The sequence below is a fragment of the Saccopteryx bilineata genome, chromosome 11 (genome assembly GCF_036850765.1).
Source record: "Saccopteryx bilineata isolate mSacBil1 chromosome 11, mSacBil1_pri_phased_curated, whole genome shotgun sequence".
Taxonomy (NCBI): domain Eukaryota; kingdom Metazoa; phylum Chordata; class Mammalia; order Chiroptera; family Emballonuridae; genus Saccopteryx; species Saccopteryx bilineata.
In genome coordinates this window covers 47,681,083-47,702,395 of record NC_089500.1, presented here as the reverse complement: position 1 = coordinate 47,702,395, position 21,313 = coordinate 47,681,083, and the positions used below count along the sequence as shown (strand labels likewise).

Genomic DNA, 21,313 nt, shown 5'->3' with positions numbered 1-21,313 from the left:
GTATCAAATGAAAGCTTTTAAATTTCATCTACAGAGTGAACATCTCAAGCATTCAAGTACATTTCTATCAATTAAAATGAACATATTTCAAGCCTTTGGGGTGGTGATGAATCAAGGTACGAGGAAAATCTATAATCACAAAATTACCTCTTTAACAGAATCATCCTCTACAGCTTCCAATTTCTGCTGCAATACTCGCATCATTTGTATCCAACATTCATTAGCATCCTGTAATTTTAAAAATGACACTGTAAGTAATCCTCACTGTGACAGTTTGGTCTACAGAATCCTTCCAAAATAGTGTCCTTAGGGAAGGAGAATAAAACTATTTTATTTTTCTTGAAAAATATTGTGTCAATATTTTATGATCTTCGAAACAAAAAAATTTCAAGTTTTTTTCATTCAACAGATGTTTACTGAGTTTCTGATTATGCTTAACACTGTTCTGGACACTAGAAAAAGTCCTAATGGGAAATGCAGATAAGCAAAAGATAAATTCAAGTAGAGAGAAAAGAGTTACAAGGCAGGGAAGCAATATGGAGCAGAAAGTGACTAAGGGAAGGAATGTGTGCTATTTCTTTTTTTTTAATTGATTTTAATTTATTGTGTTTACATAGACTCTAGTGTCGCCCCAATGCATTCCCCCTCCCTCATATTCCCCTCAATATCTCTCCTGCCCCCTTCCCCACAGTGCCCTCCCCCTTCCCTTCTGGTTTATCCCATCCTATCATCCCCTTTCCCTCTGTCCTCTTTTCCTCTGGCAGAGAAAGAAAAATATCGTATGACCTCACTCATTTGAGGAATCCAATGAACAGTGTGAACTGAGGAACGGAGCTGAGACAGAGGAGGGATCAAAGGAATGTGTGCTATTTCAATAGGATAGTCAAGGAAAGCCTCTCTGATGTCTTGACATTTAAGCCATGAGACCTGAAGGTGACAAGGAAAGTCAGGCACTGAGAGTCAAAGGAACAAGAACAAAGGCCCTGCAGAAAGAGGGTACCTGGAGGGTTTTAAAAAAGCAAGGAAGCCAGTATCTGGAGAGAAGTGAGCAAGGACAGTGGTACATCATGAGTTCAGAAAAGTAGTCAGAGGCTGTATTATTTAAAATTTAGATTATTTAGGGACCCTGGCCAATTAGAGAATCATCCCCAAAACAACAAGGTCGTGAGTTCAATACTCGGTCAGAGCACATATGGGAAGTAACCAATGAATGCACAACTGTGAAAAAACAAATGAATGCTTCTCTAGCTCTCACCCTCTTTGTCTCTCCAAAATCAATGAACAATAAATGAGTATTTAGAGATAGAAAATCAATAAAAAGGGACCTATATAATCTTATTTACATTTTAAAAGAACTCTGGGGGCTATATGGAGAAACAATGCAAAGAAACAAAAGCAGAGCAAGATGATCAGTTAACAGACTACTGCACCACTCCAGGCAAGACAGAACAGTGGTGTGAACTAGAGGACTGAGAGTTGTATTTCCAAATATACTCCAGTAAGTATGGAAAGTGTAGGAAACCTAAGTTTTACATTTAGAAAAAGAAAGCCAAGAATCTTGCTCTGATTACCTGTTGAAGATACTGTCCTTGTTCACCCTTCTCTGCAAACTGCGGAAAAGCCATGTGCAAAAACTGCAGTAGAATAATAGGTGGAATACTAGAAGAAGTTTTATCCATGGAATCAAACAAATCTCTAAGGGCTTAAAAACAAAGCAAATATGTACCTTAGTAAAATAGTGGCATATTTAATACATGCTACTGTAAATTAAATTTCACTATAAGCAAAATACTGCTTAATGATTTTTCTTTTACATCTACTTCTTTTGCAATTATTGGATTCCTACTATGAAAAAAATGGTTTTTAAATCTTAAGGGACTCACCAGACTTTATAATGCAATCACCAGCTATAAACAACTACTGAGCCCTATCTCACCCCTCTCCTTGCCAGCCATTGTCTTCCCAGAGTAGGGTATGTATTTATTCAATATAAAGAATGTAACTTCTGTCTAGAGATCAAAGAAGTATAATGTTACTGTTCTGACTGTTCTACCACTATGCCATTATCCAGCTATCACATCACCATTCCCAACCCACTTCCCTCTACTTCGTTCCTATCAACTGAACTCCTGAATATTGTAATCTGGCTCTTTAAACACTTCCTGATTCTACTGAACAGCTAAGAACCAAAACTTATTTGCCTTCTTTAAACTCTTTCCTCTGTTGCCTTGGCCGGATAGCTTCTTTGGTTAGAGTATCATCCTGAAGCACAAAAGTTGCCAGTTTGATCCCAGTCAGGGCACAGACCGGAACAGACTGATGTTTCTGTCTCTCTCTCTCTCCTTCCCTCTCTCGCTAAAATCAATAAACTAGAAAAATGTTTTCTCTGTTATCACTTCTCAACATCATAAATCCCAAGGTCATGCACTCAGCCCTGGCTTCTGGGGGTCAGAATACTTTTCCTTGGCTGATTTCCAGCTATCACACTTCACCTTTATTTCACATACAGCAAAACTCTAATCTAGTTTATATTGACAAGCTTTAAGTAAAATGTGAAATGTTACTTGTTATTGTTATACAACTGAAACCCAGCAAATACTACATCTCAGCACACAGCAAGTGCTCAATAAAATGTTGCTGAATAAATCAACTAAACACAAGGTTTAAAAAATATTTTTGGAGGGAGGCTAAAATTTAATCATCAGTACCAAGCTAGTTATTTTTAAAATAAGCCTAAATTGTAATAACACTTTAAAATGCATACTACTAAAAAAAAAGATGGTTTAAGATTATTTAATATACACCATAAACAGAGCATCTCAAAGTATTTCATTATTTTGAAGAAAGGTAAAAAAAAACTATACTTTAAAGGAGACAAATGAGACACGATAACTAATTCAATGTGTGATCCTAAACTGGCTCCTGAAGCAAGAAAGAAAACTTTTCAATGGCAATACTGGGTCAATGGGCAACATTTACAAAGTCTGTACAGTATTTCTAGAGTAGTATATTAGTGTTAAACTCCCAGATTTTTTTAAAACTGTCCTGTGGTTCTGAATGTCTTAATTCTCAGAAAATACATACTGAAGTATTCAAGAATAAAAGATATGATACGTGCAAACTTACTCACAAATGGTTCAGAAAAAGGGATATGCATTATAGAGAATGATGAACCAGAGGTGACAAATTAATAAGTGGTAAATTTTTACTTTTATGTAAATTTAAATTTAGTTCAAAATAAAAAAATTTTAACAAATCAAGAACGAAAAGTGAACAGTATTTTTCATTCCGTCAATACCAGAAGCCCTTCTATATGATACTAGAAAAGCTAATAAAATTCTGAGTTACTCTTAGATACATAAGCAATTAAATAAGCTAGATATAAGAGGTCACATTTTCTCATTAAAAACTTTATTTCAAAAAATAAATCTACTTTTAGGAAAAAGGGTTAAAGAAAACGTCTCTAACTCCAAATGACACAAAGAAACTTACGGTTTATAGTATTAAAAATTAATGGTTGACCACAATGAAACACTACTTCATACCCCTAAAATGGTTATAATCAAAAGACAAAAAATATCAGGCATTATTGAAATATCAAGCAATATCAAGAATATGGGGAACTGTAATCCTCATACATGATGAATGTAAAATGATGCAGCTACTTTGGAAAAGTCAGGCAGTTCCTTAAAAGGTTAAATATAGTTACCATATATATTTCACTCCTAGAGATTTACCCAAGAAAAATTACTACATATGTCCACATAAAGACCTGTAGACACAATGTCCAGCAATATTTATAATAGTCAAAAAAGGAGAACTCATTAAGATGTCTTTCAATGATGAAAGAATAAATGAAATGTGGTATAGCCTATCAACGGAATCTTACTCAGGAATAAAAAGAATGAAGTATTGAAACATACAATAATGCAGATGAACCTTGAAAACTAAGTGAAGGAAGCCAGTCAAAAAAGATATCCTGTTGTATAATTTCATTTATATCAGAAGTCCAGAATAGACCAACCTAGGCTGACAGCTGATTTGTAGTTGCATTGGGCTGGGAGTGGTGAGGGGGAAATGGGATGACTGCTAAAAGTTAGGTTTTTTTTGGAGTGATGAAAATGTCCTAAAACTGATTTTAGTGATGGCTGCACAACTCAGTGAATATACTAAAAAACAATGAATTGTACACTTTTAATGGGTGAACTGTAGGTATATGAATATCTCAATAATGCTGTCACACAAAAAAAGAAGCATGCCTGAAAAAAACCTATCAACCTAGCCCAATAATTTATGAGGGCACTCATTGTGTCCAACTGCCACAAAATGAGAAAGGGAGATACACGGCCTCATGCAATAATGAAATAACATTTCTATCCTTTAAGAATTTCTATTTCTCCTCATTCCTCATTCCACTTCCTTACACTAGTACCCACTAAGACACTTTTTCATAACAATCACATGAACTATAATAAAACCCATCTCTGGACATCCCCAAAGATATATTTTACCAGAACCAAAAACCAAAACAATAATTTCACCCAAAGATTGTTTTTCAGAAAGGACATATATCACAGGTTTATGATTTGGATAATCAAGAATCAAGTTCTTTACAGTAAGTAGTACAATTTTAATGAAGTGATGTTATATAAAATACACTTTATAAATTGAAGGGAACTAAACAAACTGTGAGTGAAAAATAACATTTACTAAATAATATATTTTCTCTTGAGAAGTATGTATTTTTACAATACTGACCTGCAGTAATATACTGTGCTGAAGCCATTTCCCCTGAAGCTCTCAAGGCACCAGCATATCTAGGGACATAAAGGCAGAATTAAATAAAAGGATTCGATTCATTTTGAAACTCAAATGGAAAAAAAACAGTTAAAAGAACATACTATAGGCCCTGGCTGGTTGGCTCAGTGGTAGAGCATCGGCCTGGCATGCAGGAGTCCCGGGTTCGATTCCTGGCCAGGGCACACAGGATCTGCTTCTCCACCCCTCCCCTTCTCCTTCCTCTCTGTCTCTCTCTTCCCCTCCCGCAGCCAAGGCTCCACTGGAGCAAAGTTTGCCCAGGCGCTGAGGATGGCTCTGCAGCCTCTGCCTCAGGCGCTAGAATGGCTCTGGTTGCAACAGAGCGACACCCCAGATGGGCAGAGCATCGCCCCTGCCTCCCCGTTTCCAACTTCAAAAAAACACACAAAAAAAACATACTATAACACCTTCAACTGCCAGTTTCTAGGAGTTGCTCCCAACTTTCTTTTCTTATCTTTCTTTCCTTTTTGAGAGAGACAGAAAGGGAGAGCTGAGAAGTTCCAATTCTTAGTTGTGTCACTTTAGTGTGCCTCATATGTGCCTTGACCCAGGGGCTAAGGCCAAGACAGTGACCTTTGGGCTCAAGCCAGCAACCCTGGGATCATGTTGATGATCCCACACTCAAGCTGCGACCTTAGGGTTTCAAACCTGGGACTTCAGCACCCTAGGTGGATAATTCATCCACTGCAGAGTCAGTAAAAATACCTCAGTAGATTCCAGCATCAGCCCCAGACAACAGTTGCCAGGTGGATCCGTCAGGGCACATGTAGGAATCTATCTTCCCTCCTCTCTCTTAAAAAAAAAAAAACTATGCTTACCTAATACATACCCACTAAAATGAAAAAAAGTGATGTCACTCAAGATTAGCAAGAATGTGGAGCAACCAGAACTACTGATACTGTCAATAACATGGATAAATTTCAAAGAATATGCTGAGCAAATTAAGCCAAACCAAAATAATAATAGTAAGTACATTCTGTACATTTAAGTTTCAGAACGCACAAAGCTAACATGAGATCAGTAGCACCTTGAGGATTTAGGCAGTGAGAGGAGATGAGAACTGAGTGGGAAAGGTACAAAAAACTTTCTGAGATGGTGGAAAGGTTCTATAATTTGACTGTAAAATAGATTACACAGAACTTTCATTTGTCAAAACTGATCACACTGGACACTTAAAATACATGCATTTATTTCATAGATGTAGATATTTCAATTAAAAAAACAAAAAACATTCTATGATTATTTAAGTAGAATAGGTCACAGAAAATATCGTTAAAGTTATATTCAACTGGAGAGTTTTGTTTTTCCTTTTTCCATTTATTTAGATGTGTTGAAAAGTGCTGAAACAAAAACATTTAATTTTTCAATACACAATAATCATAATAATGTCTAAATTATATACATTCATTTAAAAAATAAATATCATAGCCTAACCAGGCAGTGGCACAGTAGATACAGCATAGTAGACAGTAGATAGAGTATTGGACTGGGACACAGAGAACCCACGTTCAAAATCTTGAGGTCACTGACTTCAGCGCAGTGTCGCTGGCTTACGCGTGGGATCACAGACATGACCCCATGGTGGCTGGCTTGAGCCCAAAGGTCACTGGCCTGAAGCCCAAGGTCGTTGGCATAAGCAAGAGGTCACTCGCTCTGCTGTAGACCCCCAATCAAGGCACATATGAGAAAGCAATCAATGAACAACTAAGGAGCCGCAACGAAGAATTGATGCTTCTCATCTCTTTCCCTTCCCGTCTGTCCTTATCTATCCCTCTCTGACTCAATCTCTCTGTCAAAAAGAAAAATTGTTATAAAATAGAAAAGAAAACTGACATGAATACTGAGGGGTTTAACAGATAGAAATACTGAGTTTTACAGACAAAAGAACCAAGGGAGTGCCTTTTTTAGTGATCTGTCAAGTCAATAAATAAAAATTAAATAAGGATACAGAAAATTTGAATATAATTAACGTCAATTTATCGTCTATTATACTGTATCACCTACAAAAACAAGGATGTCTTGACTTCTCTACCTATGAAATACAACAATCATACATCAGATCAACCTAAACATTCAACAGGAAAGTGAATAATTATTTGGTAGTATATACATAAATGGTATACTACATAGCACAAACATGAATGAACTACAACTACACATAAACACAACGTGGAAAAATCAAATATAATGAGCCAGACCCAGATAAACACCATCTTTAGGTTTCTGTTCATAAAGAGTTCAGAGTAGTAAAAATAACTCAGGTTAGTATTAGCTTCGGAAAGAAGGCTGGGCAAAGGGATTAGTAAAGGATAGGTGAGGAGATCTAGGGAGTGCTGTTTATTTGTACTGATTACATGAATATGTTCCTTCTGGGATAATTCATTTGTATACTTTTCTGATTATAACTCAATAATTAAAAATACACTTTGGGCCCTGGTTGGATAGCTCAGCTGGTTAGAGAATTGACTTGAAGTGTCAAGTCGCCAGTACAACCCCCAGTAAGGGCACACACAGGAACAGACTGATGTTCTGGTCTTTCTTTCCCTCCCTTCCTCTCTCTCTAAAATCAATAAAATAAATATTTTTAAAAAGAAACACTTTGGGCAAAAAGACAAGAGATTTTATAGTGTTTTTTACTTTATGTATTTTTTCTTCTTTTCCAAGTGAGAAGAGGAAGATAGAGACAGACCAGGACCCACTCAGCAACCCCATCTGGGGCCAATGTTCTCTGCCCATCAGGGGCCATGCTCGCAACCGAGCTATTCTTGGTGGCTCCATGGAGCCATCCTCAGTTCTCAGGGCTGATCTGCTAGAACCAATGGAGCCATGGCTGTGGAGAGTAAGAGGGAGAGAAAGAAAGAGAGAAAGAAGGCAATGGGGGAGAGTTGTATAAACAGATGGTCACTTTTCCTGTGTGTCCTGACCAGGAATCAAACCCAGGACATCCACACATTGGGCCAACACTCTACCACTGAGCCAAATGGCTAGGGTCTGTAGTGTTTTTTAAAAAATATCTGAACAGTATTATCTAATGAATAAGGAATAGCAAAACCTCAGAATTAAAAACTTTCATTACTATATATATATAAATAAATGATCCAAGCATGCAAGAAGAAAACAAAACAAGTCTAAGGAAAATAAAAAAAATTAATACAAATAAATAAAAGACGAATCAGAAAACTGAAGTAACTGATTCTGTGAAAAATAAAATCTATAAACCTCTGGCAAGATAATCAGGGAATAAAAAAACAAATATAACAAACAATAAAAACAGGGAAATAATACAGGTCCAAAAATAAAGTAACTCTTATGCTATAATAGCTTAAAGACATACGGACAAATTCGTAAAAAACATAGATTACCAAAACTGACTAAAAGAAACAAACTATACACTGAAAATACAAAAAAAATAAAAAATAAAAGGTTGGACCAGCCAATTTTATGAGTAAATTCTATATAAAAAAATCAGTTGGCTCAGTTGGCTCAGTGGTAGAGCATCAGCCTGGCATGCAGGAGTCCCGGGTTCGATTCCTGGCCAGGGCACACAGGAGAAGTGCCCATTTGCTTCTCCACCCCTCCCCCTCTCCTTCCTCTCTGTCTCTCTCTTCCCCTCTCGCAGCCAAGGCTCCATTGGAGCAGAGTTGGCCCAGGTGGCTCTGCGGCCTCTGCCTCAGGCGCTAGAATGGCTCTGGTTGCAACAGAGCGACACCCTAGATGGGCAGAGCATTGCTCTCTGGTGGGCATGCCAGGTGGATCTCGGCCAGGTGCATGCGGCAGTCTGTCTGATTGCCTCCCCGTTTCCAACTTCAGAAAACAACAACAAAAAAAATCATTACAACATATATTTGGAAATAAAAGTAAAATAGCAATATAGTCTATTTCCTCGTGTATAAGATGCACCTTTTCCGAAAAATTTGGGGTCTAAAAACTGAGTGCGTCCTATATTCAGTTGTAGTTTTCTTACTTGCATTTCCCACTTTTCCGTGCTTGTTTTTGCATTCATTGTTGAAGACAGTAAATCGTCATCAGATACAGGACAAGCTAATAATGTATGGGAGTTTTGACAGTGATGAGTTGTATGAATTTTATGATGAATAAAACGAATTCAATAACTTCATGTAATACAGTGGTACCTTGAAATATGAATTTAATTCATTCTGTAACTGAGCTCGTAAGTCAGTCAACTCGTATATCAAACTGCCGATACTGGACCCGTATACCAATGCGCCAACTAGTGGGAGCGTCCCGAATCACAACTCGTATCTTGGAATTTCACTTGGATCTCGAACAAAAATACGAACTGAGTTGCAGCTCGTATCTTAAAAAAAAAAAAAAAAAATTCGTATGTTGGTCTGTTCATATCTTAAGGTATCACTGTATATTTTTTTTGTCAAATTTTGGGCCCCAAAATTAAGGTGTGGTTGATACATCTAGTAATATAGTAGTAATCACTAATGGAAAACTATTCTCCTTACCAATTATTGGCTTGCCTGCCCTGGCCAGTTGGCTCAGCGGTAGAGTGTCAGCCCAGCATGTGGAAGTTCCAGGTTTGATCCTAGCCAGGGTACACAGGAGAAGTGTCCATCTGTTTGTCCACACTTCCCCCTCTCCTGTCTCTCTAACTCAATCTATTCATTAACAAGAAAATAAAAACAACTCATCTACAAAACTGGTGACTGAATGTTCACTGCCACATTACTCATAATAACTAAAAACTGAAAACAATCCAAATGTCCATCAATTGATAAATGAAAAAATAAATGTGGTATCTTTGTTCAATTAAATATTACTCAACCATACAAAGGAATAAAGTACTGATACAAGCTATAACATGATTGAACATGGAAAATAATATGCTAAGTAAAAGAGGCTAGTCACAAAAAGACCACATATTGAATGATTTTATTTATATGACATGTCCAAAATAGGTAAATCTGTTAAGACAGAAGATAGATTAATGGCTACTTAGAGCTGCAGGTGGGAAGGGTATAAGGAGTGACGAGTTACTTTTGGAGATGTGGGGAATATTCTAAAATTAGATGTGGTGACTGTTGCACAACCTTGTGAATATAATAAAGACCATTTAACTAACATTTTCAAAGGATAAATGATATGATAAATTAATTATCTCAATAAAGCTACTAAAAAAAAAAGGAGGCTTGCGGCCCAGGGCGTGGTGCGCAGCCCCACCCTCAGCGGCAGGGTGAAAGCCGAGGCTTGTAGACCAGAAACTTGAACACAGCTGCTCCCATGGAAGAGAGGCGGAAATCGTAGCGACAGCAACAGCCGGCCGGTGCCAGTAACGCCCATACCCAAACACCCGAAGTAGCGGCAGAGGGAGTGGTGGGCCTGCAGACAGACCACACCTAGGGAACACGGAGGCCACATCCAGTGGACGTCAGTGGCCAAACCTTTCTTATACACAGACAAAATGAGAAGGCAGAGAAATGCAACCCAACTGAATCAAGAGAAATCCCCAGAAAAGAAAAATGAGTCAGATATAACCAAATTACCAGATGCAGAGTTTAAAATAATGATCGTTAGAATGCTCAAAGATCTTAGAACAATAGAGGATCATAACAAACAACTAAATAAAGAGATAGCAAGTATAAAAAAGGACACTGAAATAATAAAAAAGAATCAGTCAGCCCTGGCTGGTTGGCTCAGCGGTAGAGCGTCAGCCTAGCGTGCGGAGGACCTGGGTTCGATTCCCGGCCAGGGCACACAGGAGAAGCGCCCATTTGCTTCTCCACCCCTCCGCCGCGTTTTCCTCTCTGCCTCTCTCTTCCCCTCCTGCAGCTAAGGCTCCATTGGAGCAAAGATGGCCCGGGCGCTGGGGATGGCTCTGTGGCCTCTGCCCCAGGCGCTAGAGTGGCTCTGGTCGCAACATGGCGACGCCCAGAATGGGCAGAGCATCGCCCCCTGGTGGGCAGAGCGTAGCCCCATGGTGGGAGTGCCGAGTGGATCCCGGTCGGGCGCATGCGGGAGTCTGTCTGACTGTCTCTCCCTGTTTCCAGCTTCAGAAAAATGAAAAGGAAAAAAAAAAAAAAAAAAAAAAAAAATCAGTCAGAAATGACAAATAGAATATCAGAAATGAAGACCACAATGGAAGGAATTAAAAGCAAGATGGATGAAGGTGAGGATAGAATCGGCAAGTTAGAGGACAAGATAAATGAAAGCACAGAAGCAGAGCAAAAAATCCAAGAGACTCAAAAAGTCTCAGGAAACTAAGAGAGCTCTGTGACAACAGGAAGAGAAATTAACATCCACATCATAGGGGTTCCTGAAGAAGGGAAAGAACAAGGGATAGAGAATTTGATTTTAAAAATCATAGCTGAAAACTTCCCTATATTGATGCAGGAAAAAGTCACACAAGTTCAAGAAGCACAGAGAATTCCATTAAAGAGAAACCCAAGGAAATCTACACCAAGACACATCATGATTAAAATATCAAAGCTATGCGATAAAAGGCTATCAGCTATAAAGGTGCCCCCATACAGAAGACTTCTGACTTCTCAACAGAAACACTTGAGGCCAGAAGGGAATGGCAAGAAATATTCAAAGTAATGCAGAACAAGAGCCTACAACCAAGACTACTTTATCCAGCAAGACTATCACTTAAAATTGAAGGAGAAATAAAAAGCTTCATAGACCAAAAAAACTCAAGAAATTCATTATAACCAAACAAATGCTACAAGAAATATTAAGGGCCTGTTGTAAACAGATCAAATGGGGAAAAGAATATAGCAAAAAGAGGATTACAGCTTTAAAGAATGGCAATAAACAACTACATATCAATAATAACCTTAAATGTAAATGGATTAAATGATCCAATCAAAGATATAGGGTAGCTGCATGGATAAGAAAACAGGACCCATACATATGCTGTCTACAAGAGAAACATCTTAAAACAAAAGATGCACATAGACTGAAGGTAAAATGATGGAAAAAAATATTTCATGCAAATGGAAATTAAAAAAAAAAGGTGGGGGGCCCTGGCCGGTTGGCTCAGCGGTAGAGCGTCGGCCTAGCATGCAGAGGACCCGGGTTCGATTCCCGGTCAGGGCACACAGGAGAAGCGCCCATCTGCTTCTCCACCCCTCCCCCTCCCCCTTTCCTTCCTCTCTGTCTCTCTCTTCCCCTCCCGCAGGCAAGGCTCCATTGGAGCAAAAATGGCCAGGGCGCTGGGATTGGCTCTGTGGCCTCTGCCTCAGACGCTAGAGTGGCTCTGGTCGCAACATGGCGACGCCCAGGATGGGCAGAGCATCGCCCCCTGGTGGGCAGAGCGTCGCCCCCTGGTGGGCGTGCCGGGTGGATCCCAGTCGGGCGCATGCGGGAGTCTGTCTGACTGTCTCTCCCTGTTTCCAGCTTCAGAAAAATGCAAAAAAAAAAAAAGGTGGGATAGCAATACTTATATCAGACAAAATGGACTTTAAAACAAAGACTATAGCCCTGGCCGGTTGGCTCAGCGGTAGAGCGTCGGCCTAGCGTGCGGAGGACCCGGGTTCGATTCCCGGCCAGGGCACACAGGAGAAGCGCCATTTGCTTCTCCACTCCTCCACCGCGCTTTCCTCTCTGTCTCTCTCTTCCCCTCCCGCAGCTGAGGCTCCATTGGAGCAAAGATGGCCCGGGCGCTGGGGATGGCTCTGTGGCCTCTGCCTCAGGCGCTAGAGTGGCTCTGGTCGCAACATGGCGATGCCCAGGGTGGGCAGAGCATCGCCCCCTGGTGCGCAGAGCGTCGCCCCTGGTGGGCATGCCGGGTGGATCCCGGTCGGGCGCATGCGGGAGTCTATCTGACTGTCTCTCCCTGTTTCCAGCTGCAGAAAAAATGAAAAAAAAAAAAAAAAAAAAAAAAAGACTATAGTAAGAGATAAAGAAGGTCATTACATAATGATAAAGGGAGCAATCAAACAAGAATATATAACCACTATAAATATCTACACATCTAACTTAGGAGCACCTAAATATATAAAGCAGACTTTGTTAGATATAAAGGACAAGATCAACAGCAATACTTAATATTAGTGGATTTCAATATCCCACTAGATAGATCAGTGATAGTCAATCTGGTCCCTACCGCCCACTAGTGGGCGTTCCAGCTTTTATGGTGGGCAGTAGCAGAGCAACCAAAGTATAAATAAACAGATTTAACTATAGTAAGTTGTTTTACAAAGATTTATTCTGCCAAACTTAGCGAAACTCCAACATAAAGTATTTGGTAAATAATTATTATTATATGCTTTAACGTGGTGTAACTCTGCTTTATAAATTTTATAAAGTAAAGTTACTTCCCTACTTTATAAATCACCATTTCTGTGGAACAGGTTAGAAAATTTTACTACTAACAGAGATACAAAAGTGGGCTGTAGGTATAAAAAGGTTACTACCCTTGAGATAGATCCTCAAGAAAGAAAATTAACAAAGAAACAGCAGACATACAGGACACATTGGATCAACTTAATTTAGTAGGTATCTTCAGAACCTTTCACCCTAAAGCAGCAGAATATACATTCTTTTCAAGTGCTCACAGTACGAGAAATCAACCACAACAGAAAAACTGAAAAATACTCAAACACTTGGAAACTAAATAGCATATTATTAAATAACAAATGAGTTAACAGTGAGATCAAAGAAGAAATCAAAATATTTCTAGAAATGAATGATAATGAGCATATAACTCAAAATTTAGGGGACACAGCAAAAGCAGTACCGAGAGGGAAGTTCATAGCATTATAAGCATACCTTAAGAAGCTAGAAAAAGCTCAAATAAACAACTTACCCCTGCCTCTAAAAGAACTAGAAAAAGAATAGCAAGTAAAGCCCAGAGGTAGTAGGCCTAACCTATGGTGGCGCAGTGGTTAAAGCGTCGACCTGGAAATGCTGAGGCTGCCGGTTCAAAACCCTGGGCTTGCCTGGTCAAGGCACATATGATGCTTTCAGCTCCTCCCCCCCTTCTCTCTGTCTCTCCTCTCTCTCTCTCCCTCTGTCTCTCCCTCTCCTCTATTAAAAAAAAAAAAAAAAAAAAAAAAGCCCAGAGGTAGTAGAAGAAGAAAATAATAAAGATCAGAGTGGAAATAAATGAGATAGAGGCTAAAGAAACAATACAGAGGATCAATGAAACCAAGAGCTGGTTCTTTGAAAAGGTAAACAAGATCAATGAACCTTTAACCAGACTCACCAAGAAAAAAAAAAGAGAAAGAACTCAAATAAATAGAATTAGAAATTAGGGTGGAGAAATAACAACTGACACAACAGAAATACAAAGGATAATAAGAAAATACTATGAAGAACTGTATGCCAAAAAATTAGACAACCTAGGTGAAATGGACAAATTCCTTGAAACATATAATGTTTTAAAAATCAATTGGAAAGAATCAGAAAACCTAACCAGACCGACTACAACAAATGATATTGAAGCAGTTATCAAAAAACTCCCAACAAACAAAAACCCGGGGTCCGATGGCTTCACAAGTGAATTCTACCAAATATTGAAAGAAGAACTAACTCCTATCCTTCTCAAGCTATTTCAAAAAATTCAAGAGGAAGGAAGACTTCCTAGCTCCTTTTATGAGGTGAGCCTAATTCTGATTCCAAAACCAGGCAAAGACAACACAAAAAAAGGAAATTATAGACCAATATCCCAGATGAATATAGATGCTAAAATCCTTAACAAAATATTAGCCAACCAGATCCAGCAATATATAAAAAAAAATCATACACCATGATCAAGTGGGATTTATTCTGAGGAGGGAAGGCTGGTACAATATTTGCAAATCAATGAATGTGATTCATCACATAAACTAAAGGAAGGAGAAAAACCACATGATGATTTCAATAGATGCAGAAAAAGCATTTGATAAAATCCAGCACTCATTCATGATCAAAGCCCTCAGCAAAGTGGGAATACAGGGAACATACCTCAACATGATAAAGGCCATCTATAACAAACCCACAGCCAACATCATACTCAATGGGCAAATTTTAAAGAATCCCCTTGCCTGACCTGTGGTGGTGCAGTGGGTAAAGCGTTGACCTGGAGCACTAAGGTTACCGGTTCGAAATCCAGGCTTGCCTGGTCAAGGCACATACGGGAGTTGATGCTTCCTCCTCCTTCCCCTCCCTTTCTCTTTCTCTCTCAGCTCTCTCTAAAATGAATAAAAATAAAATCTTGAAAGAAAAAAACCTAAAAAGAAAAAAGCAATCCCCTTAAGATCAGGAACAAAGCAGGGTTGCCCCCTTTCACCACTCCTATTCAACATAGTAATGGAAGTCCTAGCCATAGCAATCAGACAAGAAGAAGAAATAAAAGGCATCCAAATTGGAAAAGAAGAAGTAAAACTATCATTATTTGCAGATGATATGATATTGTATATAGAAAACCCTAAAGTCTCAGTCAAAAAACTACTGGACCTGACAAATGAATTCAGCAAGGTGGCAGGATATAAAATTAATACTCAGAAATCAGAGGCATTTTTATACACTAACAATGAACTGTTAGAGAAATTAAGGAAACAATCCTCTTCACTATTGCAACCAAAAAAATAAAGTACCCAGGAGTAAATTTAACCAAGGAGATTAAAGACTTGTACTCGGAAAATTATAAAACATTGATAAAAGAAATCAAGGAAGATTCAAACAAGTGGAAGCATATACTGTGTTCATGGTTAGGAAGAATAAACATCATTAAAATGTTTGTATTACCCAAAGCTATTTATAAATTCAATGCAATATCAATTAAAATACCAATGACATACTTCAAAGATATAGAACACATATTCCAAAAATTTATATAGAACCAAAAAAGAACATGAATAGCCTCAGCAATCTTGAAAAGGAAGAATAAAGAGAGAGGTATCACATTTCCTGATATCAAATTATACTGCAAGGCCATTGTACTCAAAACAGCTTGGTACTGGCGTAAGAACAGGCATATAGATCAATGGAACAGAACTGAGAACCCAGAAATAAACCCACAGTTTTATGGACAACTGATATTTGACAAAGGAAGTAAGAGCATACAATGGAATCAAGACAGCCTCTTCAACAAATGGTGTTGGGAAAACTGGACAGCTACCTGCAAAAAAATGAAACTAGACCACCAACTTACACCATTCACAAAAATAAACTCAAAATCGATAAAAGACTTAAATGTAAGGCGTGAAACCATAAGCATCTTAGAAGAAAACATAGGCAGTAAGCTCTCCAACATTTCTCACAGCAATATATTTGCTGATTTATCTCCATGGGCAAGTGAAATAAAAGATAGGATAAACAAATGAGACTATATTAAACTAAAAAGCTTTTGCACAGCTAAAGACAATAAGAACAGAATAAAAAGACAAACTACACAATGGGAGAATATATTCGACAATACGTCTGATAAGGGGTTAATAACCAAAATTTATAAAGAATTTGTAGAACTCAACACTAGGAAGATAAACAATCCAATCAAAAAATGAGCAAAAGAACTGAATAGATACTTCTCCAAAGAGAACATACAGATGGCCAACAGGCAGATGAAAAAATGTTCAATATCACTAATCATTAGAGAAGTGCAAATTAAAACCAAAATGAGATACCACCTCAAACCAGTCAGAATGGCACTCATCAACAAAACAACACAGGATAGGTGCTGGCTATGTGGAGAAAAGGGGATCCTCCTGCACTGCTGGTGGGAATGCAGACTGGTGCAGCCACTGTGGAAAACAGTATGGAGTTTCCTCAAAAAATTAAAATCGAACTACCTTTTGACCCAGTTATCCCACTTTTAGGAATATACCCCAAGAACACCATAGCACTGTTTCAAAAGGAGAAATGCACCCGTGTTTATGGCAGCATTGTTCATAATAGCGAAGATCTGGCAACAGCCCAAGTGTCTGTCAGTGGACGAGTGGATTAAAAAGCAGTGGTACATATATACAATGGAATACTATGGGGCCATGAAAAAGAAAGAAACCTTACCTTTTGCAACAACATGGATGGACCTGGAAACTATTATGTTAAGTGAAATAAGCCAGGCAGAAAAAGAAAAATACCATATGACCTCACTCATTTGAGGAATCCAAGGAACAGTGTAAACTGAGGAACGGAATTGAGATAGAGGAGGGATCAAAGGGACCAGAGGAAAAGAGGACAGAGGGAAAGGGGATGATAGGATGGGATAAAGCTGAAGGGAATGGAGGAGGGCGCTCTGGGAAGGGGCAAGGGAGATGTTGAGGGGAATACAGAGGAGGGGGATGCATTCGGGGCAACACTAGAATCCATGTAAACACAATAAATTAAAATCAATTAAAAAAAAAGTAAAAAAAATATCTGGGACAAAATAAAAAGATACTATACACACAAAACACTATTCACCCAAAGGTGATCTTCCATTACCACAGAATACTTAAAACATTTCTTTGTCTTACCTTTTAAGGGCATCTTTGAGTTCAGGCACAGAACGAATACACTGAACTGTAGCATTCATGTAACAAGTGTTACCGAGGTTTGTCAATCCACATGGTAATTCCATCTGATAAGGAAAAGAATTAAGTCATTTTTATAAAATGACAGCGTATATAAAGCACTAAAGTTCACACTTTATAGCAAGTAAAATTTACCAACTCATACCAATTTATATTCCACCTTTACCCTAAGGCAGTAGTTCACAAAATGTGCACCAGGGCGCACTGGTGCGCCCTACAAGATTTCCAGGTCCGTCCTATTGTATTCCAGAGAAATATGTGCCTGTTGGGGACCAAAAATCCAACAGGGTTTTTGAAGTTTAGATTTTTGGGGACAGAGGTGTGGGGAATTGGCTGTAAGCTGACAGTCTGCCCAACCCGCCACCTCACTTGCCTGATTAGGTTGCAAAAGGCAACCTAATTGGATTTTAAATGTGCCCTGACTTCAAAAAGTTTGAGAACCACTGCCCTAAGGTAACATGTTTTATCTCCCAACAAAAATTTTTCTTACATCATATTAACAGTAACTGTTTCAAGTAATTTCTTTCTTGAAAATTTTAAAGCTGTGGTGCTGGATTGTTTACACTACCCCCCATGATCCCTGGAAAGACTGGAGGCAAATTTCTTCTATCCTTTGTTTGGTGTAGAGTTAAGATGATATGTATGGTGGGGGTTTTTCTGCACTCAACACATTTAAGAGTTAAAAGAGAGGAATTCTTCAATGTATCAACAAGGAAATGAGTTTGCCTTTCAAATACATGCCCAAACATTGAAGAAATCACTAGAACACATCAGGCTCATGTTTCACAAGAATGTAAAAACTTAACACATTCGCACCAGGACCTGCCGAATTTACTAAATCTTACTAAGAATGTATCTATATATATAAAAAGATAACTTTTTTCATTTTTTTATTTTTTTAAGCCCACTTTTTTACAAATTCTAAAAAGCATAACTCAAAAAATGTAACATAAAAATGTTTTAGAATGTCCGAATAAATTTAATTTTGTCATATTTATTTCATTTAATTACCATAAAAGCACGCTTGGACTTTTTTTTAATATTTGACTTAATTATCACAACATATTTCTCAGAAATCTGTATATAGTGCACGTACAATTATTTTTAGGATTTTTAGGATTTTAAATGTGCCCTGACTTCAAAAATTTGAGAACCACTGCCCTAAGGTAACATGTTTTATCTCCCAACAAAAATTTTTCTTGCATCATATTAACAATCATTATGGTTAAATTTCTTTCTTGAAAATGAAAATAAAGACAGTCGTATCAATCTTGTCCTCTTTGCAGGCTTATCATCACAAAAGGGTGACAAAATATACATAGAAACACTTCCAAATACAATAAAAGAATGGTACTACATAAATGCTGGGTGGTAAAAATAGTGACAACACCTGACAAGTATATGTTAGCTAGTTTCTAAACCAACTGTATGTATTTCAACATGGAAGGTTTCAAGAATTTAAATATCCTAACATTTATACTACTTAACCTCTTTGAGCCTCTTTTCTCATAAAAATAACAGTAAACACCTAAATAGTGCTAACTGCCAGACGTATATTTATTACAGATATTGACTTTACAATGAATTATCTAATTATAAAAGCACTCCTTTAAGTCAATTTCAAAATAAATAAAGTACAACATACAGCTTGATATTAATTAAATCACAATATCCAGATGCTACTTTCTGAAAGGGACATTAGTAACTGTGCTTCTGAAAAGCAGTGATCATATAAAACGTGGTTTGTCTTACAGCAGATGCTAACTGTTCTTCTGTCATATCTTCCACGAAGACAGTTTTAGCTGAAGGTTCCTCAGGAAGAGCATCTGCAGATCCCATCATTAGAAGAGTCATTCCCTGTTTTTTTTCAAAAAAATTTCATAAAATGATCAAAATACAATCATTTTTATGTTCAATGGAAGAAGTCAGACATAGAAAACCACATATTGCACGCTTCTATTTGCCAGAAAAGGTAAATTTATAAACACAAAGTAGATTAGCAGTTGCTAGGACTGAAGATAGGAAGAGAGAATGACTTTAACTAGACATGCATTTCTTTCAGGGTAATGGAAATGTTCTAAAATTACACTGTAGAGAAGGTTTCACACCTGTGTAAATATTCTAAAAATCTTTGTTATTAAAAAAAAATAAAAGCACTAATATGGCTGCTTTAGGCCAGAGGTCACCAGCTATTCTGCAAAGAAGCACAAGGAAACTTTTCAGAGTGGTAAAATGTCTATATCGATTGTGGTGCAGTTACATGACTATACAAAGTTAACCAAATTCATCAAACTATACACTAAAAAAGTATATTTTACTCTACATAATTATAAATCAATAAAGCTAAAGAAAAAATACTGTCATAAAGCAGGTTGAGAATGTTCACATATTAGATAATTCTTCAAATGATCATTAAAATTTACATACACACAGGAACAGACTGATGTTCCTCTCTTTCTCTCTCTCTCTCTCCCTTCCTCTTTCTAAAATCAATAAATAAAAAAGAAAATCATTGCTCTGGCCGCTAGTTCAGTGGTAGAGCATCGGCCCAGCGTGTGGAAGTCCTGAGTTCAATTCCCAGCCAGGGCACACAGGAGAAGTGCCCATTTGCTTCTCTTCCCTTCCCCCTCTACTTTCTCTCTCTCTCTCTCTCTCTTCCTCTCCTGCAGCCAAGTCTCCACTGGAGCAAAGCTGGCCTGGGCACTGAGGATGACTCCATGATCTCTGCCTCAGGGCATGGAATGGCTCCGGTTGCAGTAGAGCAATGCCCTAGATGGGCAGAGCATCACCCCCTGGTAGGCATGCTGGGTGGGCACATGTGGAAGTCTGTCTCTCTGCCTCCCCGCTTCTCACTTCAGAAAAAAATACAAAAGAAAAAAATCATTGTAAAATAAAAAAAATTAATAGCCCTGGCTGGATAACTCAGTTGGTTAGAGCATCCTCCCAAAGCATAGAGGTTACCAGTTTGATCCCTGGTCAGGGCACATACAGGAACAGATCGATGTTCATGTCCCCCTTTTTCTCTCCCCTTCCTCTTTCTCTAGTCAATAAACAAAAAAGAAAAGAAAATCACTGTAAAATTTAATGGCATAGCCCGACTGGTGGTGGCGCAGTGGATAGAGCACCATGAGGTCCCAGGTTCAAAACCCTAAGGTGGCATGAGTGCAGGGTCACCAACTTGAGCATGGGATCATCAACATGATCCCAGTCACTGGCTTGGCTTGCCCCCCTCCACTGTCAAGGCACATATGAGAAGCAACCAATGAACAACTAAAGTATCACAAATATAAGCTGATGCTTCTCATCTCACCCCTATCTCTGTCTCTCTGTGTCTCTCTCTCCTAAATAAAAAAGACAATGGCATAATTTCTTCCCATAACAAACAAATTAAGCACTAATAAGATTCTTTCTGTGAATATCTATTACGTAACTGAAACAATTATTTACATGTGAATAGATGTATTTTGAAAGCATTAAATCTCTATTAGAAAACATCAACCCAAACACATAAGTTCAAAATACTCAATTCTGTAATTCTACACATTATTAACCTAATGGAATACTTATATTCAGCACATATGTTACATTCTATACAACAAAAGGCCAATGAAGAAAATGTCATCCTAAATCTCATATTCCTGAAATATGAACAAGATCATACTCAGTATCTTAATTGGAAGATATGATGAACACATGAAACAAAGAAAAGGGTACAGAGATTTTAAAGAAAAAACCCAAGTGGTGGTTTAATAATAAAAAAAAGCAGAAAATTAAAATAAGGAAATTAATAAGGTCAATAAACTCAGTCTTACAGAGTACCTATTGTTAATCCAATAACCCTCATTCTATCATTTGTTATTTTTCCAACCTGAGTCGGTTCACCCTCCTTAGGTAACCTGGTGGTCCCCTGCTCCTGGGAGGTCACCATATTGATGCCAAACTTAATGCGGACACCCATCGGCATAGCACACTACAGCCCAGAACTCCTGGGCTCAAGGGATCCTCCTGCCTCAGCCTCTCCAGTAGCT

At 38.1% G+C, this 21,313-nt stretch overlaps 1 protein-coding gene across 1 annotated transcript in view; it reads right to left on the bottom strand.

Moving 5' to 3' along the window:
- USP14 (ubiquitin specific peptidase 14) overlaps positions 1-21,313 on the bottom strand; it is a 58,135-nt gene that overhangs the window by 18,369 nt on the left and 18,453 nt on the right. The window contains exons 4-8 of the mRNA XM_066247596.1: positions 19,038-19,142; positions 17,229-17,332; positions 4,759-4,817; positions 1,572-1,702; positions 148-228 (exon numbers count right to left, since the gene is read on the bottom strand). Coding sequence (XP_066103693.1) covers positions 148-228; positions 1,572-1,702; positions 4,759-4,817; positions 17,229-17,332; positions 19,038-19,142 — 480 coding nt within the window. The remainder of the gene's footprint in view (positions 1-147; positions 229-1,571; positions 1,703-4,758; positions 4,818-17,228; positions 17,333-19,037; positions 19,143-21,313) is intronic.